This window comes from Grammomys surdaster, unplaced genomic scaffold, assembly GCF_004785775.1.
Source record: "Grammomys surdaster isolate TR1022 unplaced genomic scaffold, NIH_TR_1.0 357, whole genome shotgun sequence".
Taxonomy (NCBI): Eukaryota; Metazoa; Chordata; class Mammalia; order Rodentia; family Muridae; genus Grammomys; species Grammomys surdaster.
Window position 1 is genome coordinate 382,781 of NW_021604776.1, and position 27,344 is coordinate 410,124.

The 27,344-nt window shown below is 37.5% G+C and overlaps 1 protein-coding gene across 3 annotated transcripts in view; it reads right to left on the reverse strand.

Moving 5' to 3' along the window:
• Positions 1-12,957: 12,957 nt before the first annotated feature.
• Klhl15 (kelch like family member 15) overlaps positions 12,958-27,344 on the reverse strand; it is a 39,328-nt gene continuing 24,941 nt past the window's right edge. For all 3 annotated transcript variants that reach the window (XM_028779611.1, XM_028779610.1, XM_028779612.1), the window contains one exon: positions 12,958-14,713. In XM_028779611.1, the coding sequence (XP_028635444.1) occupies positions 13,604-14,713 (1,110 nt within the window). In that variant the 3' untranslated portion in view covers positions 12,958-13,603. The remainder of the gene's footprint in view (positions 14,714-27,344) is intronic.

Below are 27,344 nucleotides of genomic sequence, written 5' to 3' on the forward strand. Positions count from 1 at the left end.
TAATTTTATAAAGAATATATTTCTCTTGAAGGGAATGGGGGCACACCTTTAATCACATCCTTGGGAGGGAGGGAGAGGCAGATCTCTGTGAGTTGGAGGCTAGTCTGATCTACATAGCAAGTTTCCAGTCCGGCCAGAGCTACCTAGTGAGACCATGTCTCAAAAAAAACAAAAACAAAAATAAAAGCAAACAAAGAATATATTTCAGCACTTGGGAGGCAGAGGCAGGCGGATCTCTAAGTTCGAGAGTTCGAGGCTAGCCTGGTCTACGGAGTAAGTTCCAGGACAGCCAGGGCTACACACAGAGAAACCCTGTCTCGAAAAAAACAAAAAAACAAAAAAAAAAAAACAAAGAATATATTTCTCGCCGGGCGGTGGTGGCGCTCGCCTTTAATCCCAGCACTTGGGAGGCAGAGGCAGGCAGATTTCTGAGTTCGAGGCCAGCCTGGTCTACAGAGTGAGTCCCAGTACAGCCAGGACTATACAGAGAAACCCTGTCTCAAAACAAACAAACAAACAAAAAGAATATATTTCTCAGGCGGGAGTGGGTGGGGAGCACCCTCATATAAATAATGGGGAGGGGGAATGGGATGGGGGTTTATTGAGGGGAAACCAGGAAGGGGAATAACATTTGAAATGTAAATAAATAAAATAACCAATAATAAAAAAGAATATATTTCTCTGTACAAATCCAAATCCACTTAATTGGTTGATATCAGTTTTCTTCTATATAGGGCAAGTAAACTGTTTCTAGTATTTTTTTGTATCTTTTAAACTTTTACTGACATTATTTTAATCTGTAAAATTCCTGTTTCTGTAAATGTTACCAAATTGAGCCTGGCATGGTGCTACTCACATTGAATATCAGCAGAGCCAAGCAGAGTTCCAGGATAGCCAGGGCTCCACAGAAGAACCTTGTCTCAAGAAAACAACAAACAGGGGCTAGAGAGATGGCTCAGTGGTTAAGAGCATTGACTGCTCTTCCAGATGTCCTGAGCTCAATTCCCAGCAACCTCACAACCATCTAAAGGGATCTGATGCCCTCTTCTGGTGTATCCGAGGACAGCTTTAGCTGTATGAACTCATGTACTCATGTGTACTCATATACATAAAATAGAACAAAATTTTTAGAAAACAACAAAACAAAAACAGAAACAAACAAAAAACTGCCCACATAGTTTATTTTTTACAACTTTTTAATTTAAAACAGGGTTTCTCTCCATGTAGCACTGACTTTCTTGAGCTTACTGTTTAGATGAGGCTGAAACTCACAGGGATCGGCCTGCCTCTGTTTCCCAAATGCTGGTAATATAAGCATGTGTCACCACACCTGGCTACTTTTTTTTAACCATTTGTTAAACTTATTATGAGTGAGCTAGTTTACTGGCTCTATTATAATTTTCTGTATTTGAAAGATCTTGTCAGCCTAAGTTTTGTCAAAATGTTGAGTGATTTTTGACAAAGTGCAACCGAAAGTAACAGTGATCTCATACCCCTGTACATCTAGCCTTACCTAAAATTTTCCACTTAAGGTCTGTCTCAGCCCACAGCCATACCTGAAGTGCTGGGTAGTTAAAGTCCCTGGGAACCACCTTAAGCCAGTGATTCGTGGGAGCTGAAAGTAAAACACCCTCAGCTTCCTAGTCTCAGATGGGGTGTGTTCTATTCTCAAGGAAAGAGGACTGATTTCAGTTGTCCCCAAAAGATAATGGTGTTTGTTTGTTTGTTTGTTTGTTTGATTGATTGATTGATTGATTGATTGACTGGGGGTTTTTTTGAGTCAGAGTTTCTCTGTATATCCCTAGCTGTCCTGGAACTTGCTCTGTAGACCAGGCTGGCGTCAAACTCACAAAGTTCACACAATGGCACACATGCCCCTATATTGAGGTAAATACATAAATTTTTAAATGTTATTTGGATGTGTGTACATGTACATGCTGGTGTGTGCAGCTGTGAGCATTCATACAGAGGTCACAAGAGGATATCAAGTGTTCTCCTGTATTACCTTCTGCCTACTGAAATGGGGTTTCTCCCTATGCTTAAAGCTTGCATTTCTTGCCTAGGCTAGAAACAAGGCCCCAGAGAGCCTCCTGGCTCTACCTCTGTCACAGATGAAGTTATAGGAATGCATAAAATGCTTGGATTATAACGTGGGTTCTCAAATCCAAATTCCAGTCCTCAAGATTGTGAAGCGAATTCTCTTGAGAAGTCATCTGTCCAACACCTCCAATCCCATTTTCTGTCCCACCCTCCAACCTTTGCTTCCTAGAATGATCTCTCAAACTAATCGTACTTAAACTCTCTTTTCAGGGGAGTCCAGACTAAGATTACAAATGCAGGTCTATAGTTTTTGCCACTGTTGGTTTAACTTTTATTATTCGAAAATTTTACACATGTTTACAATGTATTTTGGCTATACCTTACAATGTCATTTTTATTGTTGATTTTTTACCAACTCTGCAATATTTTCCATTGTCATTTGTTTTTCTTAAATTCTCAGAATAAACACGTGGGTTAAAATGAATCCAGGCATTGATTTCATTGAGAACAAATTTTGCTAGGCACTATCTCATGTTATTTCTGCCTGCTACAGAATACAGCAGAGTCAAAGATTAAAATGTTCACTAAACAGATTAAAGTCATAGGGTTGGGGTTGAATGCCTTGGTCAGAGCCTCCTGCCTTGTGTGACCTCCCCATGTATTTCTGTCTTTCCTCCCTTGGCACCCCTTTTTTCCCATACCCTCCCTACTGAGACATCCTATTTAATCTACATGACCTAGTAAAAAGTCAGTCCTGCATGACAAGTACAAAGTCAGCTCTTCCATCAAAGTGGTCCTTGTCTTCCTCAATGGTGATACAACTCTTGAACTCCCACAACAAGCTACATTTTCCTCTGGCACTTTATTTTCAGCAGTATTTTTTTTCAGCAGTATTTTTTTAGTTGTTCACATTCCCTTGTTAGTAAAGTAGATCTTACTTGGTTTGTGGTGGCATATGTCTTACTGGGACCTGCTCCTACTGGACAAGTGGTTTGCCACTGAGCCATGTCCCCAGTTCTTTTTGAGTTTTGAGATAGGCTCTCACTAGGTTGCCCAAGCAGGCTTTGAACATACGGTTCTCCTGTCTCCGCTTGTAACTGAGATCACAGGCCTGCGTCACCACAGTTGTTCTCTACCCCAGTGACGTGGCTCCTGCTGACATCCACATAGCAGGTATCCAGTGAGAGTTTAAAGGTGAGCTGAGGATGTGGCTCTGTGGATTGAGTGGTGCAAATGTGAAAATTGAGAGATCAGTTTGGATCCCCAGAATCCATATATATGTCTAGTGGGTGCAGCCACTCACCTATATTCCAGGCCTTGGAAGGCAGAGACAAGGTATTCCAGAGCAAGATAGACAGACAGACTAGCCATATGGGCCAGCTCTGGATGATGAGAGACTCTGTCTCAGTGAGTAAGGTGAAACTTGAGGAAAACTGCTAATATCAACCTCAGGCCTAATGATTTGCACATGCACCCTCAAACATATATGTATGTGTATGTATGCTCCCATATATATACAGACATTAAAAAACTGAGCATATATTTTCATTATAGAAGAGAGAGCCCTACAAAGAATTATCTTGATAGCCAGATGAGTAGAATGTTAAGTTAGCTTTTGAATAAGTTTCCTCTGGAACCTTTAACAGTGCCTTTATCGGCTTCCTTCTCTCATAACTATTTGATCTTAGCCATGTTGCTTCACCAGTATATGTCTCATCCCTTTGGTTTTCTCTAGGCAGTTTGCGTTCCACAGTTAGTGAAATGCAACTGTCTAATTATTAAAAATTGCCTCAACAGGGGGATGGCAAGATGGCCCAGTGCTTAAGAGCACTTGCTGCTTTTGCAGCGGAGGCAGGTTTGGTTCTCAGTATCCACGTGCCAGCTCACAGTTATCTGTAATCCTAGTTCAGGACATCCAACACCCTCTTCTGGCCTTGGTGACCATCAGGCACACAGAGGTTACATATGCATGCAGGCAGGCAAATGTTCATGCACATAAATCTTTTAATTGCCTCAGTAATTGAAGATATTTTAGTCCCTGTCTGAAACAGTGTATTCAAATGTGATGAAAGAGTGGTCAAAGTTCCATAATGGGAGGCTGGGGAAAGAGCTCAGCAGTGAAGAGCAGAGCTCAGCAGTGAAGAGCACCGGCTGCTCTTTCAGACGATTCAGGTTTGATTCTCAGCATCCACATGGCAGCTTACAACTGTCTGACCTCCACAGGCATCATCTATGCACATGGTGCACAGATATATAGGCAGACAGAACACCCATAAACATAAGATTAAAATAAAAGCAACAAAACTCCGTGACAAGCCAGACACAGTGGCATCACATACCTATAATCCTAGAATTTGTAAGGCTGGAGCAGGAGGATCTCAACTTCAAGGGCATCTTGGATGGCATGGTCCAAAGCCAACCTGGACTAGTGTGACCCTGTCTCAGAAAAACAAAAGGAACAAAAAAAAAGGAAGAAAAAGGCCTGAGCTGGTGACTGGCTCACATCTTAAATGTTGGGAGTCAGTGGCAGGCAAATCTCTATGAATTTCAGGCCATGTCTACATAGTAAGGCCCTATCTCAAAATAAAGGTGGGGGAGGGATAGAAAGAGAGGGGAGAAGGAGATAACTGGAACTACAATTAGAATCAAGATACAATTTTCATCTATTTGGTGTCTGATCTTTTTTTTGAAGTAAAACAATCAGTATCTATGAGGATATAGCAGTCAACTCATGTCCAACACTAACGCGTATAATGCTCTACAGTTTGCTGGAGCCAAATCCAGCAATATTTGTGACAGACTTTGAACACTTCATTTGGGGGCATGAAGGTATGACTAAGTGATAAAATTCCTAGTTAGTATGCATAAGGCCCAGAGTCCAATGGCCTGCATTACAAAAGTAAGTAAATAGAATGCTCTAAATTTCATTTTCAGAAAATTACTTTAGAGAAATACTCAGAAGTTTGGATACATTAAGTATATACAAAAAATAGAACATTAAATTTATGACATTTGTGTGGGAGTGTGCACATGCTATGGGGCACAAATCATGGTACCCCTGTAAAAGTCCAAGGACAGATTGTAGAGTTAGTTCTCTTTCCACCAAGTAGGACCCAGGGGTCAAACTCAGGTTGTCAGACTTGGAGCAGCAGGCACTTTCCAGCTGAGCTATCTCACCACCCTTGAAACAAGGAACAAAGTGTAGTGTATACTACTAGAGACAGGGCCAGATAAATTACAGTATAGCTAGATTACAGAACATGGAGCAATCATTAAAAAGATTTCAAAGAAGTTTAAAGGCTTGGGAAATTGCTTCTAATAAAATTTTATATGAGAGATAGAGATAGAGATAGAGAGAGGGAGGGAGAGAGAGAGAGGGAGGGAGAGAGGGAGAGAGGAAACAGACACAGACACTTAAGTTTTTGACACAGCCCTTATAGCAGCATTTTAGGGAGACGATTCGCTAGGTTCCTTGTTTGGCCATTCTGGAAACCCTACTCCTTGTACGTTGTACAAATTATTTTTCTAGAGGGAGAAGATGGAACCTCCTTGTAAAGTAAAATCCTCAGCATGGTGTCAACTTGGTCTAGAATCTGACTTGGCCTGTAGTAGGCAGTCCAGAGTAAACCAGAGTGCCTAAACTAGAGGCTATACTCATTTTCTTTGTAATTCTGTAACTATGCTCTAAAACTCGGTTTTAGGATTTATGTGTATGATTATTTTTCTTGCATGCACATCTGTATATCATGTGCAATCTGGAACTGGAGTTATGATGGTTGTGAGCCATCATGTGGGTGCTGGGAATCAAAACCATCTCCTCTCTCTTAACATCACTGATTCATGCTTCCCACCCCTTAGCTAGACTTTTAAAAAAGAATTCTGTGATCAAACATTTAGTTTACATGGAGATAAAGAAAAATCAGAATGAGTTAAGTAAACTTTTACGAGCCTTTAGTAATGAAAATGCTAAATCTGGTAAGAGTCTTCTCTAAAAAAAAAAAAAGGACTGTTGTGCACTGCTTCCCAATATTATTGAGATCAGTGCATATTTTTCTCACCCCCACATTTTGAGACTGATGTCTTACCAAACACTATTAGTCTGTTTTACTTGGTATTTTTGGCCTGAATCAAAAATACTGAGATGTCAAGGGAAGTATTTGTTGACAACTGTAACAGCTATACACATCAGCCTTTCAGTCATGAAAGCAGTGGCAGTAAAAATGAATGGAGACTCTTTAGGGAAGGCAACCTTTGTGGACAAGTTCTCTAATACAACTCCTCACCAGGAGCATCTTGTTGGTACTCCTTCAATATTCTGGGTTCTAATTTTATTGAAGACTTACCATGTGCCAGTCAGATTCTTAGAAGAAAAAAAAAGACAGTATTTGTCCTTAGAGTTAAGGGTATAATGGAGAAGGCAGTTATCAGGTATCAGAAAAGGTGAGATGAAGGTATCCACAAGGTGCTATGGTAAGACTTAAAAGGTAGATGTTTTAAAAAGACAAGAAAATGTTTATTACCAAGATTGGTTTGTGAAGACCAAAAAAAGAGTGAGCCAAGAGAGGAAAGGGTAGAGGTGTGGGTAGAAAGGCGGCTTGTGGAAAGCATGGCCTACTTAGAAACCCATGTGGCTTACATAGCTATATAGTTAGCATAGGATATACGGCACTGACCAGGGAGTTGGGGATGAAGCTCAGTGGTAAAGCTATTATCTGGCAAGTGAAAGGTTACATCCCCAACAGGGAGGGCAGGAGGGGAAGATAAGAGGTTTTGCATAAAGCAGGAGGAGGGGTGATGGGATAGAGGGTCCCTGGGGGGGGGGGGGGATTGGGTAAGGGGATAATATATGAAATGTAAATAAAATATCTAATAAAAAAAAGTTTTTATGGAAAAAAAGAGGTTTTGCATGGCATATTAGTGAGCTAGGTCTTATTCTCAAGATAGGGGCGATCATTGGAGACTGTTCAATCTCAGGATCAGATTTAGCTTTAGAGAGCTCTCTCTGGTAGCAGTGTGTAAAAGAGAATTATGGAGGCTGATCAGAAATTTAAGGACGGAACCAGACAAGTATGGATTAAGAAGATGGCTGAGTTTTGACAGTGGCAAGAGACGAGATGATGGAAGACCTGTATTCCCAGCACTAGGAAGGCTGAAGTAGGATTACCCAGAGTTCAAGGACAGCCTAAAATACACAGTGAGACCCTGTCTCAAAAAAAAAAACAAAAAACCTGGAGAAGGGTGACAGAAAACTCTTATGTTAGGTAAAAACAGGCCACTCAGATTTCTGCGTTGAACTACCACAGGCTATGGCAGAACCACATAATCCAGGAAAAACTGTGGGCCAGATGTGAAAAGAGGGAATGCAGTACATTTGAGACATAAATGTCCCCCATAATCTCAGGCATTTGAACACTTGGTCGCCAGCTGGTTATTTGGGGAGGTTTAGTAAGTGTGGCCTTACTGGAGGAAATCCTGTTCCTGGGTTTAAGAGTAAAAAGTCTAGCCTATTTCTTGCCTGCTCTCTTTGACTTCATGCTTGCATTTGAGGATGTGAGCTCTTAGCTTCCTGCCCCTACCACCATGACTCTTGCTGCCACAGCACTCTGCTATGACATAAGGATGCTTATCCTTATGAAACCATAAGCCAGAATAACCTCTCTTCCTTAAATTGCTTTTGGTCATAGTAGTTTATCACAGCAGTAACAAGGTAACTAATACAGGAGATAATCAAACATGTTCAGTTTTATAAGCCAATGAAACACGTAAGGAATGTTCAGGAGAAGGCTGGATCTCTGAGTTGAGAAATGCATGTATTTTGTTGTTTTGTTTTGCTGGTTTTTCAAGGCAGGATTTCTGTGTAGTCTTAGCTGCCCTAGAACTCTTTTTGTAGTACAGGCTGTTGGCCTTGAACTCACAGAGTGATTCATCCACCTCTGCCTCCCAAGAAATGTAGATCTGTCAGAATACAGAATTAAAGTTGGAAGGGAAGCTGTAGGTGTAGCTAAGATTGTGTAGAAAGTGTGTAGATAAAGAAAGCAGAGCTAAAACTCTGGGAACTCTAACTTCTCACCTACATGGAACTTGCCATGCTGCAAAGAACACTGAGCTCAGGGTTCACTGTGAACATTGTAACAGGGTAGCCCTGGTGGTCTTTTCATTCGAGGTAATGAGAGAAGGTATTTATACTTAAAGAAACTATGATCTAGGCATGGAGAAAGAACTCTATACTGGGCTATTATACAAAATGAATGAAATCAGAGATCTGAACATGTAGTGTGTAGAAGACACAATCAGTGGATGGAAATACAGGTTTCAAAGGAAGAGGTGTGTTACTTTTTATTACTGTGTTAAAATATGACTAGGGGTTGGAGATTTAGCTCAGTGGTAGACCGCTTGCCTAGCAAGTACAAGGCCCTGGGTTCGGTCCTCAGCTCTGAAAAAAAAAATCCTGACTAAAGAAAATGATAGAAGAATTTTGAGCTTACTGTGCCAAGGATTAGAGTCCATGATAGCAGAGCATAAGCAGCAAGCAGCAAGCAGCAGGCAGCAGGCAGCAGGCAGCAGGCATGTGGATGGAGAAGCTGCGAGCTGAGGGCTTCCATCTCTATCACAAGCAGGAAAGAACTCACTCAAAATGGCAAGTCTTTTGAAATTTCAAAGACTGTCCTCAGTGACATACTTCCTCCAACAAGACCTAAGCCTCTCCTTGAGACCAAGTATCCAAATGCCCGAGATCATCAGGAGACATCTCCTTCAACCATCACAAAAGCATTTGAGTTGGGCTTCATAAAATAAGTGGATTGACAGGGAAAGGGAAAGACAGTTTGAGGTTGGAGACAAGAAACACACTGAAAGATGATAACAGAATGTAGGAACTATATAAGAACAGACTGCAGGAAGTGATGTAGAGAAAAGCTGGAAAATGATCTGAGTGATTCAGGTCTGCAGGAATTCTGCTAAGGTTTCTTAGGGGTCCATGTGAAAGAAAGTGTATGTGTGTGTGTACACATACCCAAGTCCTTTGCCTAAGGTATTAAGAAATACCTTTAAGAACAACAAAAGAAACAAGTCAGGGAAAACCTAAAAGTCACCAACTGAAGTTGAGGGCTGTATATGCTTTTTCTTAGTTCTATTGTTTCTATTCTGTAAAACTGTAAAACTCTTGTTAGTAGACCTTTAACTACTTGGCTTTGTTAGATCATTTCCATAAATCATTTTACTCTAATGCTCTCATTTGAATGTTCTGCTGAAAATATTGGTAGAAATCACTTTTCTTGGCATGTTGAAGCATAACAAAACATACTCTTTAATAAAGAATATGTTTAAAAACTTAGTAAGTTATTAAATAACTTACTAAGTTATTAAATAAGTTTAATAACTTAGTAAGTTATTAGTGACTTGAATATGAAAGACTAAATAAAAGACTAAATAATCAGTTAAAGACATAGTTTTAAAGATTAAAAATATTTTATTTAAACTTTTCTTCATAAACACTTTTAACTTTTTTTCAATTTAAAAACAGAATGGATAGCATAAACATGTTGAATAGATTATATCCACGGCTTGGGGAAAAAAAATTACCTGACAAAAAATGTAAAGGCTCTCAAAACAGGTATAAAAGGCAAACCTTAAATCATTCTAAGACTTTAATATCGGCCCTAGGATTATTTGACTACTGGCCCCAAAGGTACCTAAAGGTCAAAATATTTTTCTACAGACAAAGTATGCCCAAGAGCACAGGGCATATACAAGTTAGGTTAAAAGAAAAGAAAAAGAACTTTTCTGGTCACCTCTTCAGAACATTCCTTCAAAAAGTACCCAGTCCTTAGTGATATACTGATTAGTAACTTTTAATGCAGCTGTTCCCAAAGAAGTCAAAAGAAAACCCAAATGTTTTAGGATGGAACAGAGCTGCTGGCATTCTCAAGGCTACTCATGTAACAGTGGGAGTTATACTGGTAGAAGGAAAGGGTGGGATTCCCATGAATCATCTATTCCAGTCTATGCCTAGAGTGTATTTGAAGTAATAAACTCTTAGAAACTAATTTTGAGGGGATTTTATTTTTAAGATAAATCTCTTTTTAGAAGATATTTATTCCCAAACAGACTCTAAATGTAATTAAACAAATGCACGATCTCTCAAAATGTTTAGAATACAAAAACAAAACAAAAAGAACTGAAAACGTGGTAGACAAACAAGAAAACTGGCACTAGCAGTTTCACTGCTGTATAGCCCTCAAATATTTCTAATTTACACTATTGTCTATGTTGTTTTACTTCAGTCTAAAACTTTAAATTATGTATTCTCAAGAGAGCTAGTCTCTTTTGAGAGATAGCTTATAAACTGAAATAACAATTTATATTATAAACTGAAATGTTATGACCTACACCCACATATACATATATAAAAATAGTCCCACAAAACGTTTGACATGTTTAGATTATGCAGCTCAAATAATTTGTTATAAAATATTTTAAAGCTTAGTTTCATGTAATTAAGACAAAACTCTCCATTTTACTTCTTCCCACACAAGTATGTGTGTTCTTTACTGTGATTCTCAAGCTTCCCAGAATGAGGTGTCCAAAGGTGCTGCTTTTAAAAAGATATGTGAAGGGCTCAGTAAGTATTCATAATTAGAATAACACTCACATAAAGCAAAGCAATAAGGAGGACACAGGAGAAGCTATCAAGAAAAGCTAATCATTCTATAATTCTTTCCCTTTAGAAACCAGTAGCATTTCTTCCAATACAAAACCTTCAATGTGAGAATCTTGTATTTTATGAAAAGCCTGTAGTGCAAGGATTTTCTTTAACATCAAAACTTGGAAGGTCAAAGACATGTTAAAAAAAAAAATAAGCAGTGCCAGTTAAAACACCATTAAAAAAATCAGCTACTTTTTGTTAAGTCTAGTTTTTAAAATGTGAAGTAAAAGATGACACATTTAAAGATCCTAACAGTTAAACCGGATAGTTTCAAATCACTTACTGAGTTTTTCCAAAACGACAATCTTGATCATATATAATGTATATAGACAAAGTAGTTCCAAATGAAGCACAGAAAAGCTTGAAAAAACTCTATGAGAAAATTTCCATAGTTTAGTATAACAAAAATAAATCTCTTGCAGCTATTAAACCATAATTTTAAAAGGGAATGTAAAGTTATTCGTGGATTTATAATCTAAATTAGAACTACAGTTTCCTCATACATTCTGAACCCAAGCAATAGCAACTAGTCTTAAAGCTCAAAACTGATAACTGCTAAGATTATAGTCAGACATGACTTACTTGAAGCTGAACCCAGAATTAGTTCAAGTTAAGATTCCATGAATTTTCTGAAACAATCGTTGACCTTGGCCTTGTATCTTCAAATGGAAGACCAAGAATATTCAATTGTTTGTGCAGATGTTAACCTACACAGGACTATGAAGTTGTAACAAAGCAATTACAGAGAACTGCCACTGGAGTGTAAAGCCTTTGATATGGGTACCCTGTCTGATGTCCTCTTCTTGGTCATTTCCAACAAAAGATATCAAGGAAAATAATGAAGACATTATTTTATTTAAAGCAACACATATAAACTTCTAAGTATATTAAAAAATAAGACGGCTAACCTAATTTATAGTTTCCAGAAGCAAAATAAACTTATTTTTAAAATAAAAAACATTTTACCCACATTCTAAGGGAAACTCAAATAACAAATTTTATTTTCAGAAATCAGAAATAAATGAAAGGCCACCTAATGAAAATGGAAGAACCATACATAAAAGACATTATTTTGATTCCTGAAGGAAAAAAAAGTTTTCCTTTTTAAAAGCTACTTGTGTACCTGACACTTCCTAAAACTCCAACACCTCTGGTTTTACAGTTTTGGAAATCAGGCTTTACTCATACTATGAACTGCAGTGTGGAGAGAGGCTGAGAAGAAGAAACCAAAATCTTCACATTTCCATGATTTCACACTTCCATTTTATATTCAATGGTGCCAGCAGCAAAAACAAAACAAAGTAACTAGAAAAATTTATACAACAGCAGCCATATAGAAGGCATTGCAATATTGCACCAAAATCACAGATCTGGCAAGCTATGCCAGGGTAAGCTTTAATCACATACAGACTGCTCACGAGAAAATGGCCATCAATGACATCACTTTGAATGATCTACTCACAGATCATTCTTGTTTATTTTTTTCCTTCGAATTTAAAGAGTTGAAGTGTACAGCTAATCCTAAACCATTTATTATAAATGCCTTTAAAACAGCTATTTGGGACTTTCTGGTGACTATCCTTCATGCTAGTAGCTTCCAGAAACTAAAAAAACAAAAAACAAAAAGTAAAAACCCATGTTGAGGGTTGTCATCTCTCTAGTGCCACAGAATATTTTGTACTAACTGATCAGGCAGATATAACCAATAATATTATAACTCATTCCTTACCTCTTAGTCAAAACTGAGCTCAAACTGTAAGAGTTGCTGGCCCACATTCAACACCTGCAGCAGCCTGGAGAGAAACAATGGGAGCTGCACTTCCTTTTAAGGGGCTTTTACTTAGAACTGTGGTATTACCTAACTTTCTTTAAAAGTGCTTGCATGATGCAGGGTCAGAGCTTGACACAGACCACTCTGACTCTCACTAAAACAGGACAACCAACATTAAATGGACTGCAAAGAAAAACATTTTTAAACAATAAAAATCATACACTGACATGTAATATTAATGTTTAGTTTTGAAAACAAAATGCCAAACATTAGTTTTTGCAAATCCATACATGCTTCAGAACTATAAGTTTAAATTTTACTGAACCAGTATGGACTGAAGATAAGACTACTTTGATACCAATGAGGACTCCAGTTATTTTAACTTTCTAAAAACATTAGTACATTAAAGACATTACATCTAAATTTCAACAAGTATGGCGAACTGTTTGTGCAAGTGCACTAGCTTAAAAATATAGAATCCTAACCACGCGTAAAAGGAGTGTGCCTTATATATTTATAGGATGTATATGAGTATGGGTATGCTTTCACTAACGCAATGCACATAAGAGAAGGCAGCTTAGAAATAGTGTTCTGATATAAAAAACTTTTGTAGAAAATTTAAATTTTTGCATTTTCAGCAAAAAGCCATGCAAAAAGGTCAAGAGTTTTAGACTTTTAAATAATAAACCAAAACATATAGCAGACTAAAATAATCTCCAAAGAGTTCAAATAAAGAGGGACTGAAATCATATCCAGTGACACTTACTGGGTCTTCTCTTACAAGAAGCACAAATACTACACTAACATCTGAAAGAAATGTTTAAAGCAGAAAATCAACTTCCCAGGTAAGTAGAGCAGCGTATAAACTGCTTTTGGAAGTAGTTTCAAGAGCTAGTGCTTCAAATGAACTTATTGCGTGATTCTGAGGCCACTGAAAGGAAAAGAAAGATGCTAGCACAGAATGAAAACTTACAATATTAGACCAATGGCTTTGATAGTAAAACTGGTGAGGTTTTTCTTTATGCTTTTAAACTACTGTATCACAAATGCTTTATTTGCCTTTTTCCTTTTAAGGGAGAAAGATGTCATCAGTTGCAACGTCTAACCTCATCCAGTACATAGTCCGGAAAATGTAGGTTGCACACCTGTAAACCATCCAGCTTGCAGGGCATCCGAGGGTACTCATCTTCTTTCCACTTATTTTCATCTGGGTCAAAGGTGAGAATGGAATCACTGTAATGACCATTATAACAAAGGCCTCCAAGGACCATTATCTGTTTGTCCAGCACAGTCACACCATGACCACTTCTACCAATTGGCATGGATGCCAAGATGGTCCACTGATCGGTATCTGGGTTGTACACCTCTGTGGAAGGGCAGCCCTGAGATTCAAAAGAGGCCCTCAAGATCACACAGACACCACCAAAGACATAAAGCTTGCCATTATAAGAGATCATTTTGTGAAAGCATCTGGCGTAATTCATCTTGCTCTTATTCTCCCAGCAGTTGGTGACTACTTGAGTTCTCCTGGTCCGCTGTTCTATGGTCCCTTCTTTACTGGGGTCAAACACACACACCTGTTTAGATGTGGAAGATGAAGTGATTCCTCCAGTGATAAACAACTTGTTATTGAGCACTGTCCCCTCATGTCCATATTTGTTAACTGGATAAGGATCTACAAATTCCCATTTATCATTAGTGATATCATATCTTTCTGTTGAGTAGAAAGTTTCATCTCTTGTTCTGCCTGCTACAGCATAAATAAACTTCCCAATGACACCAACAGCAAATTCTGAGCGGGGTACAGACATGTCTGCCATACGCAGCCAAGAATTTTGTCTTGGATCATACCTGAACACTTTTGAAGAGGCATGGAATTCGCCATCGGGGCCCAGTTCTTCTCCACCTAGCAGGAATACAAAATTATTGACAATAGCAAGGCAGTCTGGCCTTAGAGGTACTTGGGGGCCCTCTAGTTCCCACCAGACTCTTGGTTTCTTTAACAGAAGTATTTTACTATTAACCATGCTATGTCCAATCATTCCTCGGAATACTGTAGTTTGGGGTTTGGCAGAACGAATACGGCTTGACTTCATGTCCAACAAGGGCTGCTGGTGAACATTTTGGAAGTAATTCAATGCTTGGTCAACTTCATATCGGAGCTGTCGGGAGTATCTATAAAATTCTGATGTTTTAACCTAGAAATACAAGTAAAAACATTCAACCAAAAGATAAAGCATAAACATAAATCAAACTACTAATGCCTACTAAAATGATCCAGATATTATTGTAAGACTCCTTTGTAAAACTGTATTTCCTACCAAAATTATCTACTTTGTTTTCTACAAAGCTTACTCACTGTAATTGTTTTTATAAGTTACATTTAGAATCACATATATATATTCCCAAGTCTTTAAAAGTAAACAATCTCCTTTTAAGACACAAGCTAATTTTTAAATAGAACAACTTTTTTTTTAAAAAAAAAAGTCTACCAGATACCTATTGTAACATTAGGCCCTAGGCTACAAGTGGGGATAAGTTCAAATACAGGGCTTCACAGTAGAAAAAGACCACATCTGCAGTTTTCTTAACCAACGATAATATATACCATAAAACAACCTCAAATGCATCATTTGGAAAATTATGGTGGTAAGTTAGTGAAAATTTTATATACATACACAATTCCTAGTAAGTTTTTTACATAAAGACTTAGTCTGTTCAAGGCCAGCCTTGTCTACAGAGCAAGTTCCAGGACAGCCAGAGCTACAATGAAACCCTGTCTTTAAAAAAGGTGGGGGGGGGGGCTTAGTATGACATCAACAATTCCTACAGTAATAATTCAGCAGACAATAGGTCAACTTTTCCTTTCTATTTTTGGAACTAGAACTACCTCAAGATGGCTACTATCAAGATCTTTCTGGAGAGATGGCTCGGGGTTAAGAGCACTGATTGCTATTCCAGAGGTCCTGAGTTCAACTCCCAGCAAACACATGGTGGCTCACAACCATCTGTAATGGGATCCAATGCCCTCTTCTGGTGTCTGAAGACAACTACAGTGTACTCATATAAGTAAAACAAACAAATTAATCATTTTAAAAAGATCTTTCAAAACACTTAAGTACTGTATTTAGCACTATGAGGAGATATAAAGTAAGTGGAAGAAGTAGTTTATTTCCTTAAAAAACTTAGGATATATTTATAAAAATGAAAACATACATAAATTGGTTAATAGAATCAGTTGACAAGTATGAACACATCTCTCTATAGTGGCATTTTAGATATAGGTGTAAGAACATATCAACTCAACCAAAATACCCAAAAGATACTTTGTAAAAGAGGATGCTAGAAACCATCAGGGAGGAATTCTGCTTGTTAATGACAAGGATGCAGGAAGAGAATCTTAAATTTGGACAGGAGAAATGAAACAGTGTGGAGAGAGAAAAAAATCTCTAAGATGAGGAATAGAGATGTAGCTTAGTAGTAGTACTTGCCTACTATGTGGCAAGGTTTTGGGTGCCTTCTTCAGACTGGAAACAATTCTACAGAAGTCCATGACTAATTTGATACTGAACAAAGTAGAAAAGTGAGAACTTTAATGTGATTTGTGGATTTAAACTTGAGGCTTTACACAAGAGTGATGGATTATCAATGTGAGAAAAGCAGTTAGCTTAGAAAAGGTATTTAATTCCCTGGCAGGTAGATTGTTGGCAGGGTGCTGCATTAGGAAACTTCTGAGAGTCTGTTGGAAATACAAAATCACAGCTCAAGAAAAAGCCAAAAGCCAGCAAATGAGCTTTTTCTCCTCCTTTCTAAGGTTTCTTTCATTAATCTATCCTGCCATTAATTCTCCCAGATAAGTCCAAAAAGATAGCCAATACAATAAGCAATCAAAGTTAAATGTTTTCTTAACTGTATTCAATATAACTGATTTCCTCTGTAATTCCAGGCATTTCATTTATGCAAATAAGACCATTTATTTGATATGGAGGTTCTCTCCATGGACTTCACTAAACTAGCAAAGGCAGAACAGCTTGTCTAACTCCAGAAGATGGGAAACATTAGCTGTGTTGGGTACTTTACATGTGCAGATCTTGTCAAATTATTTCACCTGTAAAAGACCAGTAACAGTCCCTGATTCCCTGCTAAGAAAACTGAGGCTTAGGATATTAAGTGACTTGCTCAGACTATTTACATAACTAAAAGTGGTAGATCTGGGATCTGAAGACAATTTTATTCTAAAATCTGTATAATTCCCAGCATGTCAGGAATACAACTTCTGCTCTGTTTTAGAAAAAAATCCTTAACATATGCATTAATTTTTTTAAAAAAATAGCAAGAGATAGAACCTAATGACTCTTCTCAAAGAAACTGTAACTGTCTTTAACAAAAACTATCACAACCTGATCTACAATCAAGTTTCAGGACAGTCAAACACACAAATAAAACCAAACAAACAAACAAACAAAAACTATGAGTCATGCCTGGTGTGGTGGTGCATGCTTTGTGATCTCAGCACTTGGGAAAAAACAAGGGGCTCAGAACTATAAGGTAATCTTTGACTACACAGAAAACCTGAAGCTGGACTGGGCTACAGAAAATTCTGTCTCAAAAAAAAAAAAATCAGTTACTGGGATGACAACACCTACACATTCAGCTCAATTCTTTCCAGCAAAACAACTGTACAAAAATTCAGCAAATAAAAACTGTAAATGAGAGCCGGGCAGTGGTGGCGCACGCCTGTAATCCCAGCACTTGGGAGGCAGAGGCAGGCAGATTTCTGAGTTTGAGGCCAGCCTGGTCTACAGAGTAAGTTCCAGGACAGCCAGGGCTACACAGAGAAACCCTGTCTCAGAAAACCAAACCAAACCAAAAAAACCCAAAAAACAAAAAACAAAAACAAAAAAAAAACTGTAAATGAATGATTGCAATAAGAAAAAAATATAAAGAAGACCTCTTATCTTTTACTAGTTTTACTTCACATTTTAAAAACACCAGTGGCCGGGCAGTGGTGGCGCACACCTTTAATCCCGGCACTTGGGAGGCACAGGCAGGCGGATTTCTGAGTTCGAGGCCAGCCTGGTCTACAGAGTGAGTTCCAGGACAGCCAGAGCTACACAGAGAAACCTTGTCTCGAAAAAAAAAAAAAGAAAAAAAAAAAAGAAAAAAAAATCCACCAGTAAAGAACCAGAGGGGAGAAAACCTGAGCTTCAATCTCTTATGAAAAACAATGGGATAGTGGTTCTGTTTTAGAAAAATCCTTAAATAACATTTACTAAGGATAACATTATTTATTAACACAGAAAGATGCTCACAGAATATTCAGTCAGTTATTTTATTGGTACTGAAGGACTGAACATCTACCAACCTACCAACTAAGGTTCTGCTCACTTTCTGAAGAACATGGTACTACAACAATTAAATACACTTATGTATGTTTACTAATGTTAACAATGACTCTCTCTGGAATTTCACAAATATTTTTGGTTCTTTGTTTATCATGTATCAGACCTTTTTTTTTTTTAAGAGCTATTTCATCGTTTCTCAGCCTTTTGACTAAGATCAAGTTTTAAAAAGAGGGCTGGTAAGATGGCTCAGCAGTTAAGAGCACCGACTGTTCTTCAGGAGGCCATGGGTTCAAATCCCAGCAACCACATGGTGGCTCACAACCATCTGTAAGAAGATTTGATACCCTCATATGGGTGTCTGAGGACAGCTACAGTATACTTTGGGCCAGAGCGAGCTGGGCCGGACCAAAAGGGAGAAAGAAAGAGGCAAAAGGAGTAAAAAAGAGATATTTCCACTTTTAAAACAGGTCTCAAATAGTTATGGGTGTATAGCTCAATGATAGGGCACTTGCCTAACATATGTAATCCCTCGATTTGATTCCTAGTACCCTGAAAAAATTTAAAACCATTAAAACTCTACTTCAAGCCAGGCATGGTGGCATATGCCTGGAATCTAATCCCAGAAGGCTAAGTGGAAACCAGCCTGGTTTACCTACTGAAATCTTATCTGGAGGGGGCAGATATAGTAGTTTAAAATTTCATTAGCAAAAATGAGTATTTTTCTATTTTCCTTTCCTATTCACTTTTTCTATAAACTGCCTAAAAGAGTACTTTATTCATTTATCATTTCCTTATTAATTTGTTGGAACTAAAAGTCCATACTCATATAAGTCAACAAGAATTAAACATGGTGAAAGTTATAATCCTCAAGTCAGAAAGATCAAGAATTTAAGAACATCTTCAGCTATATAGGAAAATGATGCCAGCATGAGCTACAGGAAACCTTTTCTTGAGGGAAAAAAAAAAGGGATGGATAGAGGGATTAATAAATGAATGAAGGAGAAAAAAACATAAAACTAAATTAACAAGAACCACAAATCTCAAATTACATATTTAAGTATGTAAGTATACAACCAGTGGTCTGGGTACCACACAATTTCCAAACAATAGAAGTTCGTCCAGCATAGAAATTAAACATCTTGTCAAACAATCCAGTATGGGGATTAATAATTCAATTTAGAAAATTTCTGATTTGGGAACATATTAGCTGTACAACCTTGAACTTTTAGTCCTGTTTCCTCACCTGTTATTACTGGGGTAACAATAGCACCTATGCTTAACTCCGTGGCAGATGACTGAAACAGCCAATGTGCCAAGGACTTAGATTGGTTTCTGTCATATACCTATGTATAAAAATCATCAGCTGCTATATTAGTAATTAGTCTGTAGAGTAAAGGCAGAAATGAGAGGAACCTACTTTGGACCTAACCTCCCAGTAGAAACTTGGTTAGTGATGTACTAACAGACTACTACTCTATAGAAAGAAGTCTTGTTGTTTGGAGATGGAGAAAGGAAAAACTTCGCATACTAGATAGGTAGCTTTCAAGTTTTTTGAAAAGGAAATCAGAAACTATGCAAGGAAGTGTCTGGAAGGTGTGGAGGCCGAAGTATAGTACTAACTCTTTAATGCAAAACACACGGATGACAGGGGAAAAGTTTAAAAAAGTATATGATGCAGTGCCCAGAGAGTTATCCAGAATTCAGATGTTAAACAAGCTCGTGGAACAAGTATTATAAAGAGTGGAATGAAACTGTTAAGAATGAAGTAAAATATGCTGGTACTTTACAAAATACCAGATACTAAACAAACAACAGCTTATATAGGTTAAAGTAAAAACTAGAAGACAAAGTGAATCTGTCCCCCATGAACTACTTAATGTATTAATAACAACAAAGAGGAAAAGCCTCAGGTAGCACACACCATTAATCGCAGCACTTGGAAGAGATAGATGGATCTCTGTGAGTTCTAGATATACGTAACAAGTTCCAGGCTAGCCAGAGACCCTATCTCAAAAAAAAAAATTAGTGGAATGAACTATAGTATATACCATTATTTTTAATGCTTATATGTGGCATATGAAATGAATCTAAAATGTACTGACAGATGTTCAAAATGTTAAATGAGGAAAAGTAATGAACATTACACATATTCTCAAACAATAATTCAGCTGTTTAATAGATGAAAGCATATATGGGAGGATCTGCATATGTGTTCAATACCAGTGAGCTCCTGTGGTCTACCCTTGTTTTGATTCTTTCTATATGGGTTGGAATTGGGGTCAGAATATGCAATTTTTACAAGGATCAGAGCCTTCTTTTGTAAGAATCAGTAAGAAGGTATCTATTTCTCCCAAACCAGGACAACTGGACCTCTTGAGTCAATAAGTCCTCTGCTATTGGAGGCAGTTCAGTTGTGGTTAGCAACAGGAACAATAGAGGGGGATTCCAGTGTCGCAGAAGACTAGGCTAGATGACCTGACACATTCTAACCCTGGCTCTTAGAGATCTCATCAAATTGCCCTAGCTTACCTGCTTTGGGAATCATTTTCCAGTCTTTCATTTTATACCCAATCTTCTAGTTTCTTTGTCCTCTTCCCGATTCATTCTATTGTGCTCCTTTGAAACCTGGGTTCCAAAGAACTTAAGAGATTCACTTCAATTCTATGTAAGTCCAATCAAAGTGTTCTTACCTCTAAGCCTCCAATAACAGAATTCATGCTTTTTGAAATAGCTAACTCAAAGATCTTCCAAGCAAAGAAATTAGTTCATATTTCTGTCAGTCAAAGCAAGTTCTAGATTTGCTTTGCTCTTTTCCCAAAACTACTTAAGGCTGTGCTTTTTTAAAATTACTTAGTATCAACAAACACAACCAACTCCTTCTCTCATTGCAGAGCTAAAACTAATGTCTCTAAATCTTGGCCTAAGTAATTGTATACGCACACACATCCACTCTACTTTAAAACAAAACAAAACAAAAAAAAAACATAGGGATGAAACCATATGAAAGAAACCCTTGAAAGTATATTCATGACAAGAGATACCCAAAAACAAATGTGATTCATCTTTTCAAAAAAAGGCATGTCCCCCATCATTCACTCCTCATGTAACAGTTTAGCCATCTGTAGATCAGGTACTCTCAAAAGACAAACATAGAAAGAATGACATACCTTTCATGTTTTTGAAATACTTTCCTTCTCCATTCACAAAAAGCTGTCTATTTTAATACTTGGAAAGATCATTACTTTCCTATTTTCATAAGTTAAGAATTTTATTATACAAGCTGTATTTTTTAAAAAAAAAATCCAGGGATATATGTATAACCTCTTAAAAACAGTAGTCTGAATATTTAGTTGTCCATTTCCTCCTCAAAACTTTTCAATTTAGTATAATTGTGTGCATACATATATGCATTGTTAGGAAAGGAAGAAATATGACAAAGGATTAATTCTGATTGTGGTTCCATAAAGATACTGAAACAGGTAATCATTAGAACAGAGGAAAAATTGTTTATTCTTAAAATACACAATCCATTTATTAAATAAGCAAATTTAAAAGGTAACTTGTTTTTATTACCTGTAATTTTGAGAAGTGAAATGAACTTATAATGTACTAGGCATTTCCCTAAAGGAAATATAATTATATTACTAAATTTAACCCAAAATCTGTGATTTCAAATATCTACCGAAACTAGCTACAGTCTAAATCTTAGGTTTTTAAGCAACATTTTTAAGATACTATCAGCTATTTCATGCTTTCAATAGTCCCAGTGGTCAAACTCAAGGTTACATATATGCTAAGTAAGTTCTCTTCTACTAAGCTATACCCCGCAGCGATGAAATAATTTTTAATGTCTAATATATTTCCACCAAACCAAAGAAAATGTTCTATATTAATATTTCCTTCAATGTGAGACTCTGAACCACACTCCTTTAAATGTTTTCTTCCTTATAGAAAACATTAGCTGCATGAATAGATACTTTTGACCCTTCCTATATCCAAAAATGCTAACCTAACTCTCGGAATGATAGGTGCAAAAAGTATCCTGTGCAAGTTTCTATCTGGGTTGTAAATTTCATCCTCACTTCTCTATCATGATCTAATCTTCTAAAGTGACAATCTAAAAATAAAGTACTACCATGGGGCTTATGGTAAAACTGATCTTATCTTACAGAAACCACACCTGCCATTTCATTTACTTTTAGGGTTTTGTTGGTGGTAGTGATTAGCTAGTTTTATGAAATAGGGCCATACTATATGACCTTGGCTGGCCTGTAACTATGTAGCTTAGTCTGGTCTTGAACCTGTAAGACATCCTCCTACCTCAGCTTCCCAGGTGCTAGGAAATGGCACCAAACCTGGTTCATTTGATAAAAGATTTGATTGTTAGTAAAATCTGGGGTAGTCTTTCATGTGTTGTACTGGAAAACTACTATGTCAAAGTTTATGAAATGATCAAGGGGTAAGGGTATGGTTTAGTAATAAAGTCCTAGCCTAGCATTCATAAGGCCCCGAACTTTGCTCTCAGAAGCAGAAAATATTCAGGATCAGAACTAAAGCTTATACTTATGTGAAATAAAAAGCTAGATGCACTCAACAATGGTGGTGCATACCTTTAAGGGAGGCAGAGGCAGGTGGATACCTGTGAGTTCAGGGCCAGCCTGGTCTACAGAGCAAGTTCTAGGACAACCAAGGCTGTCAGACAGACAACCCTTTCTCAAAAACAAAAACAACACCAAAAAGGCTAAAAGTAAAATGTCTTTTATTAAATAAAACCTTTGTCCTAAAAAAAAAAAATACAGTGATAAAAAGTAAATTCCGATTAGGTGTGGATCCTTTCAAGTAGCAGTACTATGACTGCTCAGCTCTTAGCATCAGATAGGGATAGGTTCCAGGACTTTATGCTGATGCTCCCATCTTTTTAAATGGTAGAGTTAACATTTAGTGGGCACTCATGGTTCAGTACGCTCTAAACCATCTCTGGATTGCTTTAATTTCTTTAAAAACTTCAATATGACAGAGCTCTGTCAGAAACAGTGCATAAAGGTAGGAAATCATCTAAATTAGTTCTTAATATTTGAATAGCTACAAGATTAAAGATTAAATAATCTGAAAGTTAAAAAAAATAAAGTTAATAGTTTTTAAAGGCTGTATTCTTTTCCTTTAAAAAAAAGATTTATTTATTTATTATATAGTGTTCTGCCTGCATGCCAGAAGAGGACACAAGACTTCATTACAGATGGTTCTAAGACACCATGTGGTTGCTGGGAATTGAACTCAGGACCTCTGGAAGAGCAGTCAGTGCTCTCAACGTCTGAGCCATCTCTCCAGCCCTATTCTCTACTGTATATTTTATTTATAAATATAGTAAAGCAAAAAAGCCAAATAAAAGTTTTAATCATAAAATTTAACTTCTTGTGAGTCATGAAGTAGTGCTTAGGGAAATGTGGGGTTTTGGGGGTTTTTTTGTAATAAATTTAAAATTTAATACTTCAAACCAGGTAGTGGTAGCACATACCTTTAATCCCAGAATTCAAGAGGCAGAAGCAGGTGGATCTCTTGAGTTGGAGACCAGCTTGGTCTACAGAGGGAGTTTCAAGACAGCCAGGCTTAGGGTTACACAGAGAACCTGTCTCAAAACAAAAACAAAAAATAAATAAGACTTCAAGGCTCAAAATACAAACATTCCTCTTGTTCCTAACCTTTTCTCCAGTCATTTTGACATTTGACCTTTTTTAAAATTTTTCACAGCAATGGTGATAAACCCAGAGGACAAGCTCTCTCCACATCCAGTTCTCCTTAATCCTTTCATTTTCTGTTTTTCTATCATCTCTTCCAATTTATTAAAAAGGGTTACTCCTCTTACACATTAGCAAAGAGCTCCTTATCCTCCTGATTTTGTTTTATCTTTCTTATTGAAAAAGGTAACACTGAAATGTTTTCTTTGAAAACAGTGTCTCATGTAGCCCTGACTGACGTAGCACTCACTGAGATCTGCCTGCCTCTGCCTCTGGAGTGCTAGGATTAAAGATATGCACCTCATGTCTGGCCCAAGCATCAACTTTCAAAACTCTTGTTTTCAATAGATTCCTATCTACTTACTATACCCTGCCCCCCCACCCCCCACAACACACTGCTTTTCCCAAGAGTCTAACAGCAGTTATCATCTAGACTTCTGTATACACAGCAGACTTTAAAGCCTAAAAAATACTGTGGGTCATTTTTTTTCAAACTGCATATGGGTTAATTCCAAGCATCTATGGGGCCTGGGAGTAGGGATTAGCAAAAAGGAGACTGATGTAACTGAGAAAACTCACTTAACATTGGCCTAGTTCCCAAAAGAAAATCCACCCATTTTTGTTTTTACTCGAAGGGCTAAATGAGCTAACTGCTCATTTAAGCAATTTCAAATTCTAGCTCCATAAATACTATTTAATATCTGAAGATGATTTTAATCTTTTTCAAGCACAATTCAAGCATATTAGAAATTCTGGCCAACTGTCCAATTTTTTCTTTAAAAATATTTTTTTACAGGACTGGAGAGATGGCTCCATAAGTAACAGCACTTGCTATGAAAGCAAAAGTCTGAATTCAAATCTCCCAGCATCCATGTAAAAGCTCTCAATATGGCCCAGCATTGGGGGTCAGAGAAAAGCGGATTCCAGGAACTCACTGGCCAGCCAGTCTGGCCAAAATGGCAAGCTTTAAGTTTAGGGAGAGACTGTCTCAAAAACTAAAATGGAAAGTGATAGAAGACTTCTGACCTCCTCTAGCCTCTATGTACGCGTACACAGACATCCTACATAAAACACAAACACTTAATACACATGTGCACATATAACACTCTTATGTATTTCTAAAATTTTGAGGGTTACAGGAAAATTTCTACTTGTTTTAGCTCTAATTGAAGTTGTTAGATATGAACAAAGTCTTTTCAGAGGTTCTGACTAAACAGTGTTAAAATTACAAGTAACAGTTTGGTGGCTGGACATAAATTTTACTTGAGACAAGTACCAGACTAGTCAACATGTTCCAAAACATACACGAAGGGATTCCAGAGAGCAAAAATAGCATCTCCACTTTATTACATGGGCTATACTTCAATTACTGAGAATATCATACCCTTAGCATGAGATCAAGAACAGTGTTAACAGTCAACTGTGAATGCTGTGTAGATCAACTACACTGATGGAGAAACTGTGGAAGATTCATGTTTAGTAGAAAGCACTGACAGCTGCTATATTCTAAGGTATACTTCAGATACTCAAACTCTCATCCTTGAATTCTACCAGTTTCTAGGTGACTTCAGGATGCTTTATAGCCTTGTTTTAAAATGTTGCTTTGATTTTTGAGTGTGTATGTTTATATGCATGTGGAGGCCAGAGATCGACCTTGGATGCCATTCTTCTGGCATTGTCCACCTGTTTGTGAGACAGGGTTTCTCACTGGCCTAAAATTGGCAAATTAGGTTAGGCTGGCTGGCTAGCAAGTACCCAGGGTTTTGCCTCCTGTGTATTCAGATTATAAATGTGCAACATCAAAGCAGGCTTTTTATTCTCCCATCACCCCCACATGGGTTCTGGGAGTCAAACTTGGGTCCTTATGGTTGCATGGCACTATACCAATTGAGCTATTTCTCCAGACACCAAAATATAAGTTTGTTGTTGTTGTTGTTGTTTGTTTGTTTGTTTGTTTGGGTTTGTTGTATTTTTTTGAGATGGGGTCTCACTATATAGCTCTGGCTGTCCTGAAACTATGTAGACCAACCCGGCCTTGAAATCACATAGATCTGCCTGGCTCTGCCTCCTAAGTGCTGGGCTTAAAGGTGTGCCCACCAAGCCTGGCTCAAATTGTAGCTTTCAGCTCTAGGTGAGCATTATGACATAGGCCTATAATTTCATCATTCAGAAAGCCAAGATAGGATGATTGCTACAAGTTAAGCCATCCTGGGCTAGAATGAGATAGTTTTAAAACATCAAAGTGTTAGAAAGCTTTTCTGAAGCATTCTTTCACTGACTCTTGAATAATTTTCAGTAATAAAGGCGTATTTTAAACTATCAAAATTGCCAGAGTAGTAAATATTCTATTACATGTATGTGGGGGTGTGCATGTCACTGTATGTGGGTGAAGGCAAGAAGACAACACTCTCCTTCCACCATGTGGGTCCCAAGGATTGAACTCGAGTCATCAGGCTTGGCAGCAAGCACCTTTACCCATTGAACCATCTTGCCAGCCTAAAGTAGTAACTAGTCTTAAACTTTTATAAAAATAAAGATTTATTAAGTATAAATATATTATCAATGATAGAAAAGTACTATTCTAAGTTCTATACATACAACAAATATACATTATGGCCTTTTCTCCTTAAAAACATTAGTTCTGCATTTTAAAATCTATAGGGACTCATCATATAGCCTGGTCGTAGAGTACATGCCCTTGGATGTCCTAGCACCCAAAAATTTTTTAAATTTTATATAAATCCAATTTGGGAGTAAAACAGTGAATTATGCTTAACCAACAAGGGAAAAAAAGCACACTCTGAAGTCACACACACATAAAACAAAGTACTTAAAATAAGCATGATGGGTTTACTTAAAGCAGAATACATCTATACCGTCTGCTTCCTTAATAAACAGCCACTCAAATCAACTCTAAAACTAAATAGAAAGCTGAATAATCTGGTTTTGTATCTTCATAGAACTTTATAATTTTGAAGTTATTTTATATTATTAATATAGTATCGAGAGGGCCAATGGCATGCTGAGTCTTACCTTATGAACATATATAACTATGAGGATGTCCCAGGTTCAAAAATGTTAAAATATGGACTTGTATTTACCTAGCATGTAGAAGGCCCTGGCTCACTCCCCAGCACCACCAAAATAAAAAATGTTAACATGGCACTAGACTATTTTGTCATTATTTTCTGGTTTTTTGAAACAAGATCCTACACTGTAGCTCAAGCTGGCCTCAAATTCAAGGCAATCCTCTTGCCTCAGCCTTCCAAGTACTAGAATCACAGGAATCAGCCACCTATATCACTATGTTAAAAAAGAAAAAAGCAACAGATATGTTTCTAATCAATAATTTAACAATTTTGTTACCAATAAGATGCATTTACTTAATAATTTATTCTATCTATTTATGTATGTGTGGGCATGTGGATGACATGGCATATGCAAAGGTCAGAAAATAACTTTTGGAAGACAATTCTCTCCTTCCACCATTTAGGTCCCAGGAATGAAACCCCAGTTGTCAACCATCTGACAAGCCCACCCCAGTTGTCAACCATCTGACAAGCCCAATAGTGTTTGGTTTTTTTTGTTGCTGTTGCTGTTGTTTTTGTTTTTTAAAGCAGGGCACGGTGGCACATGGCTTTAGTCCTATCCCTCCAGAGGCAGAGGCACACAAATATCTAAGTTCTATGCTAGCCTGTCTACAGAGCAAGCTCCAGGACAGCCAGGGCTACACAGAGAAACCCTGTCTC